Consider the following 12,275-nt stretch of genomic DNA (forward strand, 5'->3'; position numbering starts at 1 on the left):
GCCCCTATGCAATATAGGGAACAATTTAAACATAAACTATCCTATGTATCCTTGGGTGTTATGAAAGGCGGCCCCCCAAAATAAATGTATTATTATTATTAAGAAGAACACATGGCACACCAACAATCAATCACCGTCCAGCCTCAGCTTTGGTATTCTTTCACAACCATGTTATGGGTTTATTAGACTGAGCAAACATAAACATATGTGGGGAACATAGTGCTGCGTCTCCTGCCAGCTCCTCACTCCTGAAGTGCTCACTGCAGAGTCCTGTCACAGGAAACAAAACCGTCCCTTCTTTGGGCGAGTTCCCACTGCCTCCTCCTCTCTCCGGTTTTGGGAAACCTTAAAAACATGAGAAAGGTAGCCAGATATATAAATTATTGTCAACATGTTCCTCCCTTCTTTCCTTTAACATTAAGGGTAGGACAAAAATACACACCGAAATTATCATATTTTTGGTATTTATGCATGTATGTATAGCCTACTTTAAGAATAAGACAACCACACTAAGAGTAATAAAAAAGGTGTCCAATAGAAACATTAAATAATTGTGTAAAGAAATGGTAACAACATATTCTAAAGAGGCTGGGTCAACAACAATCTTGCAATACTATTATCTCACATAGCCCCACTGATCCTGTGTAGCAGGACTTGTAATGTACATACATCCACTAAGTAATTAACGGTTATCCTAATTGTAGTCATAATATTGTCATATCTTACACGTGAAAGGTGATCCCACGGGTTCTTGTTTGCAGACTGCGGTGATTGGAGCATCCGTAGGCTGCACAAAAGTCCGGCATAGTCAGGTACTTCTGTAAACACAAAGCCAGCAAATTCCTGTATCATAATGCAAGATGTTTTTAACAAGCCAAACCACTTGGAAGAAATCATGTGTAACTTAAGTTGTGTTGAAAGAAAGAGCAGTTCTGCCTCTCCCACTGGTGCAAAGTTGCTGGGTGAACTTTGTAATACTAGGTCTCACTGACAGCCTCTTGTTATTAGCCAGCTAATAAATACAACCACATACACAAAGAAAAGCTGTAATTCCAACATGTCCAAGCATCCTGTATCATAGCCATGCTAATCATGTTTATAATAAACCAAACCGTTTGTAAATCAGTCAAGATTTCAGTGAGTTAAGAGTATTTGTGTGCAGATCACTCACCTGACAACAGCTACCATAACGCGAATCAGAGTAACTGTTGACTGTAGCAAGATGGCGGCCGGTCAGCTACGCTGGGAAATCTCCCATGAGCCATCTAGTGTTTACATATATCTATGGCTCTCTCTCCTCCTCTTCACACACCACACTTTTCGCGGCACACGTACTTACAGCCAATCAGCTCTGAGTGATGTGAGATGACGTATGGTGGGGATGGCAGCACTTTGCCCCTATGGTCATTATTTTTTGCCACACACATTAAATAGGACAATACTCTGAGCATGCGCAGTGTAGTTTTTGCAGTCACCGTTCACTCAGACAGGGAGAGGGAGGGGCAGGATCGGGTTCTGTCCCACATGGCTCTAAACAGCTCAACAGGCACACACTGGAGACACTCAGTAGAAGAACAGACTGAAACAGCAATGAGACGAATCAGATGATTACACATGATCTTAAAATATATTTTATATATTTTTTAATTTATTTTTTGCATTTTGTTGTAATCATTATTTTAATACTTTCTGCTGACACTAGGTGGGGCTGTGCTCCACCTGCCCCTAATGACCAGTCGCCACTGACAATAATACTAGTAACTCTAATGAGCTGTAACAGACTCCTCCCCCTCCTCCTCGTGTTAAAGGTGGGTGTCCCGAGGAGCTCCTGCCTCTCCAGCGCCCCCTGCTGCACATAACGCTCTGTTATGATGCAGTGTCAGCAGGGGCGGACTGGGACTACAAATCAGCCCGGGACCGGCCCACTTCGGTACCGCCGGCCCACCGCTAGTTCTCACTCCCTAAGCGTCCAATAGCGACGTTTGGTCAGTGTCCGTAGCGTCCAATTGTGACGCTCCTAGGCTCCTTCAGCGTCATAAAGGGACGCAAATAGCTTTCAACTGATTGCAATGTATTCCCATCGGCGGCGGGATGTGACGCTCATGGAAGCACGGCATTCGTTTGTGTCGGCTGCCCTTAAAGGTAATGTGTGAGCGTCCATTCCCAGGAGTAAAGGATGGCAGAAGACACTACACTACCCAGAATCCCCAGCTATCGTTTGGACTACACCATGTGCTCTGTTTGACAAACCCCGTGATAGTCCTCAAGCTCTGTGATTGGAGAGTGTGCTCCGAGGGTTAAGCCGATTCTCGAACAGCACTTGAAATGGGATGGAACCACGGCAGACTGTCCAAAACTGGATTTGAACGGGTCCACCGCGTCCCCCCTCCCCCACCCCGTCCCCAGAACTACACATGCTGGCTGTTCTGTTTCGCAACATGTTCTCTATGGCACGTCTCTACTGGGAGTTGTAGTTTTAAAAGACGTTTTCGTATTTCCCATAATAAGAAGTTGCCAGTATTAAACTGTGTACATCCCTGGAGGTTTAGGGGACAGGAAACACTCACATTTCAAACATATCATTAATAAATGGGTGGAAATTGCTGGTGCCCATTATGGGCAGTATTACTATATATACCCACATGCCAGCTAAGGTCAGAAGAGCTTTATTTAACAGCTGGTCTTATTATATGACATCTTTCAATGTGTGTACCTCCACCATTAAATTGTCATATTCTGCACATTTCTTATTCTATCTACATACATCTTATATAAGAGTATAATACATATGTATAATATCAGTTAAAATAAGTGCTTCAACATAGTTGCTGGAGGTATACACAAAGTTTTTCATTCAGTGCAGAACTACACCACCGTTGTGTAGGCCGATATGATCTGTCAATCAACCTTAGAACATCTTGAAATGGATGTGCAAAATAGTCATTACATACAGTCTTTAATTAACTATTAGTAGAGAATAACGAGTAATGAATATACTTTATAGGGATCGTATTAATATCTAATAATAAAAATAATGAAATGCAATAACATGCTTTAACCACCAGGTGTCCCTTGATATCAGCTGTGCACCTTTATGGTGTAAATACAGCCTATCTACCGATTGGATCAAATATAAAAGTGAGCCGAATTAGTGTTGATACTGCAAGGAGACGCATTGTGTGAAAAGAAATGTAAGATGTTGTTTAATGGCTGATATATTTATGATCCACGTCACGTTTTCAGTTCCTCATGTTTGTTTTCTCATCAGGGCTCTATAAATACAGAACTACGGCAGATATGTAATATGTAATGCAGCCGAACCGTGTATTACAATGCCGTTATGTGATGACTTTCAAAGAGAAAAGCAAGCACACTCGGAATAAGGTATTATTATTATTTTTTTTAAATGTTTTCGGTCTGTTTCCGGTATTTGTTAATGACGATGTGCTCTGAGATGTGAGACTGGAATTGCAGAGGGGGAAATAACGTAGGCTATCTTTAGATGCGGATTTTGTTAAACTAATATGTTTAGGCTGTGGACCAACACTATACATTGACGGGGAAGGGGGTAGCAATAAAGATAACACCATTAAACAGTTACACAACATAACAGAAACAATATCGATAGCAGCGTCCCTAGCAACCACCTTGGTAACAATGAAAACGTCGCGATTTAGTAATCTTCGTAATAACTAGCAAACTAAAGATCATGTACATCCACTGCACACATCATCTGAAATAACAACTCATATTTCTCGCATCAAATGACATCAAAACGCATTTTAAAGCCAAACTAACTTTAAAATAGGCATTTTACACCAGAATAAAACGAAGGTCGGCCATGTTTTCTTTTTCTGCAGGGAGACATTTGAAGATCACGTGACATAGACGCCAGCCATCGAAAAAAACGGGTATGGTGTAGTCCAAACGATAGCTGGGGATTCTGGGTAGTGTAGTGTCTTCTGCCATCCTTTACTCAGAACAAATATTTGTTTCTCCGAATCGAAGGGTAAAAATACAAAAGCATTGCACACAATTTAAACCAATCAATGTTGTGTAATTAACAAGGATAGTCTGGTGTTAGTGGATGAGTAGTGCAGATATCACGGTGACATCAATCCACAGTAAGGGGAACACTTACTTCCGGGTGCACAATTCTCCGTTATCCAATGGGAATGGACGCTCACATTGCCTTTAAGGGCAGCGGCATAAACGAATGCCGTGCTTCCATGAGCGTCGACTAATAATGAAGAAAATTAACACATGTTGCAATAGTAATGTATGCACTAACTACATTACTACTTTACTACAACATTGTAATCATCAGTTCTTCCTCATTTTCCTCAATTGTTCATATTTGGTTTATTAAAATAATGATATTGTGCTCATTGTTAAAAAATGTCTGCTATTATTATTATTTGTATAATGCACTTTCTGCCTTCCTGTCATCAGGAGTTAGACATGTGATGGCTATAGATTAGATCCTTCATTCTCCTAAACTGCTGGGACATTTCCCTAAAGCCAATACCTCTATATTGTCTACTCTTCACTTACTGTCAGCATAGGTCGGCATTGATGCACAGAGCCGACAGAAGACCTTGTTCATACTGGCATCATGTGGAGAGGTGCAGTGACGCGTCCTGAAACCAGGAAGTAGCTGCTGGCTCCCTCCACAGAGAGCATTTCTCCACAGGGTTTTGGAAAATAGCTGGAAATAAGGTCTGTGGAAAACAAACCTGTTTGATAAATGCACGTTTTGTTCAGCCGGGTAATCTCCACATGTCTGCCCTACTTTCATCATTTTCTAATCATAAATCTAATCGATAGATTATAAAAGGGTTTTAGGACGCGTCACTGCACCACTAGAAGCCAACTCCATCGATCAAGCTGAAACGTTCTCTCCCTCTTCTTCTCCTCTCCCTGTCTCTCCTTTCACTCCTCCGGTGACTTTCTTTCATTTGAAGATTGTTTTTTGCCCGGCGCTTGGCCGGTTACCGCTGGTATTAAAAACATTTGGCGAATGGAGGTGGCGCGATAGTCTGTGGTGAAGGAGCGCGCTCCCGCTCACAGGAGCCTGCTCGATGCGCTCCGCAGCAAACAGCAGTTTGCTTTTCACCCAACAACGACAAGCGACTCACGGAACGCTGTGTTGTCGCGTTAATAAACGAAACAATTTAACTAAATTGCTAGTCAAAATACCGATACCACAGGACAATGATTTTAAAGCAATATTTTTAGTGGCCCGAGCGGGCAAGTGGAAAGTACGTTATGCTGGCCCGGGCGTCTAAATAGTGCTTCCGGGTCACATCGTCCAACCGGCCCACTTCAGTACCGGCCCATCGGGATTCGTCCCGAACGTCCCGATGGCCAGTCCGCCCCTGAGTGTCAGTATGAACCCTCGTGTTGTCGGTGTGCTGGTGCGTGGAAGGGGAGGCGACTGCCCTCGGCTCAGAAACAACACATTTCATTTTTGATCCAAACTGAAGTTTATTTGATCAGAACATACTGGACTGTAAACGTCTTATGGAAGTGTAACTGCTGCAGATATCTAACCAGGAGATGAATATATAAATACGGTTCCATCGAGAGATAAATATGTAACAGACGAGCGTCATTAAGGAACACCTGCAGCGAGGTGAGAGGAGTCGAGGTTTTATAAAACCGCTAGACCTTTTGGAAACGTCCCCATTTGTTCATAGCGTGCTTTTTATCGATCTAATGAACTAAAGGACGATGTGTTGGCGTTGGCGGCTCCAGGGACCAGGACCCTCCGAATGGTGCTGGTGTCCTGCGACACCACGCCTCGTCCACCAGGGGCACGTTGAGCAGGCGGGATATAGAGCGGTGAGTCCTAAAGGAAGTAAGTCAGCATTTCACCACTTCCTGTTCCCTCGGCTCTGAGCCAATGGGATCTCTCCATAGGATCTGAACTAAGGTCTGGGGTTGAGACGCGTTGAAGAGACGGTTAAACCATCAGCAGGGACCCCCTGTGGTTCCTGCAGCGTGGACGTGTCTGAGAAACGATGGTGGTTACCAAGCGGCTGAACGGGACTACAGAAGTCGTGGAGGCCTATACTGGCAGGTATATACTGTGATGGGACTGAGAACTGGTCCAGGTCCGGTCCCCCCTGGCGTCCTGCAGCGGGGCCTGGGTGGCGAGGCGAGGCCGGCGCCGGACCCTCCTCTTGGTGTTCTGCTTCAGGTTCCTCTGGTACAGGTCTGTAGAACAGAGAAGAAACAGGAAGGAGAGTTCTCTGGTTTCACTCTGAACCGGACCTGAAGCAGGAGTCTGGCCTATCTGGACTGGAACTGCACTTTAGTGGTGAGCCGGGACTTTATAGTCTGTACTCCAGGACTTGACCTGGGACCGGACTATGGGACCTTTCCGTTTCACCTTGGGGGTTTCCTTTCCTGACCTGGGACCTTTGTCTGTACTCGGGTCTTGGTTTGGTTGCTGTTTGTCTTGACATGGACTAGATTTTGGGACCTTCCTGTCTTTGACTTTGACTTGGGACCTCTTTAGGAAGTGACTTGGATTTGACCTTTCAGGATTTAGGACTAGATTAGGGGTCGACCCATCTAAACTCACGTCTGGAGTCCCTCATAACTGAGACTTGATCTAGGACTTGTTTTGACTCTCGAGGACTTGACCTGGGACTGGACTATGGGACTGAACTATGGGACTGGACTATGGGACTGGACTATGGGACTGGACTATGGGACTGAACTATGGGACTGGACTATGGGACTGGACTATGGGACTGGACTATGGGACTGGACTATGGGACTGAACTATGGGACTGAACTATGGGACTGGACTATGGGACTGAACTATGGGACTGGACTATGGGACTGGACTATGGGACTGGACTATGGGACTGGACTATGGGACTGGACTATGGGACTGGACTATGGGACTGAACTATGGGACTGGACTATGGGACTGGACTATGGGACTGAACTATGGGACTGGACTATGGGACTGGACTATGGGACTGAACTATGGGACTGGACTATGGGACTGGACTATGGGACTGAACTATGGGACTGGACTATGGGACTGGACTATGGGACTGAACTATGGGACTGGACTATGGGACTGGACTATGGGACTGGACTATGGGACTGGACTATGGGACTGGACTATGGGACTGGACTATGGGACTGGACTATGGGACTGGACTATGGGACTGAACTATGGGACTGGACTATGGGACTGGACTATGGGACTGGATAATGGGACTGGACTATGGGACTGGATTATGGGACTGGACTATGGGACTGGACTATGGGACTGGACTATGGGACTGGACTATGGGACTGAACTATGGGACTGAACTATGGGACTGGACTATGGGACTGAACTATGGGACTGGACTATGGGACTGGACTATGGGACTGAACTATGGGACTGGACTATGGGACTGGACTATGGGACTGGACTATGGGACTGAACTATGGGACTGGACTATGGGACTGGACTATGGGACTGAACTATGGGACTGGACTATGGGACTGAACTATGGGACTGGACTATGGGACTGGACTATGGGACTGAACTATGGGACTGGACTATGGGACTGGACTATGGGACTGGACTATGGGACTGAACTATGGGACTGGACTATGGGACTGGACTATGGGACTGAACTATGGGACTGAACTATGGGACTGGACTATGGGACTGGACTATGGGACTGGACTATGGGACTGAACTATGGGACTGGACTATGGGACTGGACTATGGGACTGAACTATGGGACTGGACTATGGGACTGGACTATGGGACTGAACTATGGGACTGGACTATGGGACTGGACTATGGGACTGAACTATGGGACTGGACTATGGGACTGGACTATGGGACTGAACTATGGGACTGAACTATGGGACTGGACTATGGGACTGGACTATGGGACTGGACTATGGGACTGAACTATGGGACTGGACTATGGGACTGGACTATGGGACTGGACTATGGGACTGGACTATGGGACTGAACTATGGGACTGGACTATGGGACTGGACTATGGGACTGGATATGGGACTGGACTATGGGACTGGACTATGGGACTGAACTATGGGACTGGACTATGGGACTGGACTATGGGACTGGACTATGGGACTGAACTATGGGACTGGACTATGGGACTGGACTATGGGACTGGACTATGGGACTGGACTATGGGACTGAACTATGGGACTGGACTATGGGACTGGACTATGGGACTGGATATGGGACTGGACTATGGGACTGGACTATGGGACTGGACTATGGGACTGGATATGGGACTGGACTATGGGACTGGACTATGGGACTGGACTATGGGACTGGATTATGGGACTGGACTATGGGACTGGACTATGGGACTGGACTATGGGACTGGACTATGGGACTGGACTATGGGACTGGACTATGGGACTGGATATGGGACTGGATATGGGACTGGACTATGGGACTGGACTATGGGACTGGATATGGGACTTGTCTAGGGACTTAGGAGGGGTCTTGAAGTTACCCGTTGTAAGACTTCTCATGTCTTTGAAATGGACGATGGACTCGCCCGTGTTCGCTCGAGTCTGAGATCTTGATCTGGGTTCAAAGGTCGTGGGACTTTCCTCTCTAGACTCTGTCTTAGCACCTGACTGTAGATGCAACCTGTGGACCCTGACCCCCCTCTGAGTAAACAGGAAGTGGTACCTCTGAAGCTGAGGACGTACTCTCTGCTTCCCTTCACCACCTGGACCTCCGCTGAACTGTCCAACAGGAACTTCTCCTCCAGGGTCCTCGAGGTCTCCGAGGTGGTGCGCTGCTTTTCATCCTACACACACACACACACACACACACACACACACACACACACACACACACACACACACACACACACAACACACACACACACACACACACACACACACACCACACACACACACACACACACACACACACACACACACACACACACACACACACACACACACACACACACACACACACACACACACACACACACACACACACACACACACACACACACACACACACACACACACACACACATTTAGGGTTTCACTTACTCCTAGTTTCACAGCACACAAAACCATTCAAGATATGCAACACAAAATTACTAACACGACACCCTTGAGTATAAGTACGTACTAACACTACACCCTTGAGTATAAGTACGTACTAACACTACACCCATGAGTATAAGTACGTACCAACACTACACCCTTGAGTATAAGTACGTACCAACACTACACCCTTGAGTATAAGTACGTACTAACACTACACCCATGAGTATAAGTACGTACCAACACTACACCCATGAGTATAAGTACGTACTAACACGACACCCTTGAGTATAAGTACGTACTAACACTACACCCTTGAGTATAAGTACGTACCAACACTACACCCTTGAGTATAAGTACGTACCAACACTACACCCTTGAGTATAAGTACGTACTAACACTACACCCATGAGTATAAGTACGTACTAACACTACACCCTTGAGTATAAGTACGTACTAACACTACACCCTTGAGTATAAGTACGTACCAACACTACACCCTTGAGTATAAGTACGTACCAACACTACACCCTTGAGTATAAGTACGTACCAACACTACACCCTTGAGTATAAGTACGTACTAACACTACACCCTTGAGTATAAGTGCGTACTAACACTACACCCTTGAGTATAAGTACGTACCAACACTACACCCTTGAGTATAAGTACGTACCAACACTACACCCTTGAGTATAAGTGCGTACTAACACTACACCCTTGAGTATAAGTACGTACTAACACGACACCCTTGAGTATAAGTACGTACTAACACTACACCCTTGAGTATAAGTACGTACCAACACTACACCCTTGAGTATAAGTACGTACCAACACTACACCCTTGAGTATAAGTACGTACCAACACTACACCCATGAGTATAAGTACGTACTAACACTACACCCTTGAGTATAAGTACGTACTAACACGACACCCTTGAGTATAAGTACGTACTAACACTACACCCTTGAGTATAAGTACGTACCAACACTACACCCTTGAGTATAAGTACGTACCAACACTACACCCTTGAGTATAAGTACGTACCAACACTACACCCTTGAGTATAAGTACGTACCAACACTACACCCTTGAGTATAAGTACGTACCAACACTACACCCTTGAGTATAAGTACGTACCAACACTACACCCTTGAGTATAAGTACGTACTAACACTACACCCTTGAGTATAAGTACGTACCAACACTACACCCTTGAGTATAAGTACGTACCAACACTACACCCTTGAGTATAAGTACGTACTAACACTACACCCTTGAGTATAAGTACGTACCAACACTACACCCTTGAGTATAAGTACGTACTAACACTACACCCTTGAGTATAAGTACGTACCAACACTACACCCTTGAGTATAAGTACGTACCAACACTACACCCTTGAGTATAAGTACGTACCAACACTACACCCTTGAGTATAAGTACGTACCAACACTACACCCTTGAGTATAAGTACGTACCAACACTACACCCATGAGTATAAGTACGTACTAACACTACACCCTTGGGTATAAGTATGTACCAACACTACACCCTTGGGTATAAGTACGTACTAACACTACACCCTTGGGTATAAGTACGTACTAACACTACACCCTTGGGTATAAGTACGTACTAACACTACACCCTTGGGTATAAGTACGTACTAACACTACACCCTTGAGTATAAGTACGTACTAACACTACACCCTTGGGTATAAGTACGTACTAACACTACACCCTTGAGTATAAGTGCGTACTAACACTACACCCTTGAGTATAAGTACGTACTAACACTACACCCTTGAGTATAAGTGCGTACTAACACTACACCCTTGAGTATAAGTACGTACTAACACTACACCCTTGAGTATAAGTACGTACTAACACTACACCCTTGAGTATAAGTACGTACCAACACTACACCCTTGAGTATAAGTACGTACCAACACTACACCCTTGAGTATAAGTACGTACTAACACAACACCCTTGAGTATAAGTGCGTACTAACACTACACCCTTGAGTATAAGTACGTACCAACACTACACCCTTGAGTATAAGTACGTACTAACACTACACCCTTGAGTATAAGTGCGTACTAACACTACACCCTTGAGTATAAGTACGTACCAACACTACACCCTTGAGTATAAGTACGTACCAACACTACACCCTTGAGTATAAGTACGTACTAACACTACACCCTTGAGTATAAGTACTGACGGGGGGACTCACCGGCTGCCCGTACTCCACCCAGCCCCCCCGCTCCCCCTTGTAGAACCACAGCCAATCGGTGGTCAGCGTGTAGTGCGGGGGCTTGGTGACGGAGGAGACCGTGGAGAGCCGGCGGACGGACTGCGAGCCGCGGATCATCAGCACGAAGTCGACAGGGGGGGGGCTGAGGCTGGAGACAGAGAGCGGGTTAGGGGGGGGCACTGATCCATCAAAGCCGTGACCTCTGACCTCTGAGCCCTGACCTCTGACCTCTGAGCGTTAGCCGGGTCACAGAAGTCCCTCTCGACGTCCTCCATGTCCTGCAGGTCCGTCCAGGTGCGTCCATCCGACGCCTGCCACCTGTAGGGCAGCAGGAAGTGGACCCGCCGACACCCGTCTGCACAGAGGGATACACACAGCTCATCTTCATCATCACCTTCACCTGCTCTACCTTCATCAGGTGACGAGGAAGGTGAGGAAGGTGATGATGAAGGTGATGATGAAGGTGAACTCACTCTGGAACCGGCACCTGTTCCTGATGAAGTGCAGACAGATCTCCGTCCTCTCGCCCGTCTCTCCTCCACAACACACGTCTGGAAGTTTCTCTGACGACACAAACAGGAAGTCAACAAAACACTCAACTGCGTACCTGAGAGGTGTGTGTAGGTGTGTGTAGGTGTGTGTATGTGTGTGTAGGTGTGTGTAGGTGTGTGTATGTGTGTGTAGGTGTGTGTAGGTGTGTGTAGGTGTGGATCAGCTGCTGGATGGTGTGTGTAGGTGTGTGTAGGTGTGTGTAGGTGTGTGTAGGTGTGTGTTCAGGTGTGTGTAGGTGTGTGTTCAGGTGTGTGTAGGTGTGTGTTCAGGTGTGTGTAGGTGTGTGTTCAGGTGTGTGTAGGTGTGTGTTCAGGTGTGTGTTCAGGTGTGTGTAGGTGTGTGTAGGTGTGTGCAGGTGTGTGTAGGTGTGTGTAGGTGTGTGTAGGTGTGT

General features: G+C 46.0%; 1 protein-coding gene and 1 long non-coding RNA gene across 2 annotated transcripts; both read right to left on the reverse strand.

Moving 5' to 3' along the window:
* Positions 1-130: 130 nt before the first annotated feature.
* Positions 131-1,472, reverse strand: LOC139433583 (uncharacterized). The gene is made up of 3 exons (XR_011643014.1): positions 1,172-1,472; positions 727-818; positions 131-345 (listed from the first exon to the last, which is right to left on the reverse strand). It is a non-coding gene; the product is annotated as an uncharacterized lncRNA (long non-coding RNA).
* A 3,996-nt stretch (positions 1,473-5,468) lies between these two features.
* On the reverse strand, positions 5,469-11,939 carry parp12b (poly (ADP-ribose) polymerase family, member 12b; the record flags this gene model as incomplete). Its single annotated transcript, XM_034079627.2, has 5 exons — positions 5,469-6,219; positions 8,702-8,822; positions 11,312-11,480; positions 11,561-11,687; positions 11,806-11,939. Coding segments are annotated over 5 exons (700 nt in total), but the record flags the coding sequence as incomplete, so codon positions are not given.
* Between the last annotated feature and the right edge of the window lie 336 nt (positions 11,940-12,275).

Source organism: Pseudochaenichthys georgianus, unplaced genomic scaffold (genome assembly GCF_902827115.2).
Source record: "Pseudochaenichthys georgianus unplaced genomic scaffold, fPseGeo1.2 scaffold_669_arrow_ctg1, whole genome shotgun sequence".
NCBI classification, from domain to species: domain Eukaryota; kingdom Metazoa; phylum Chordata; class Actinopteri; order Perciformes; family Channichthyidae; genus Pseudochaenichthys; species Pseudochaenichthys georgianus.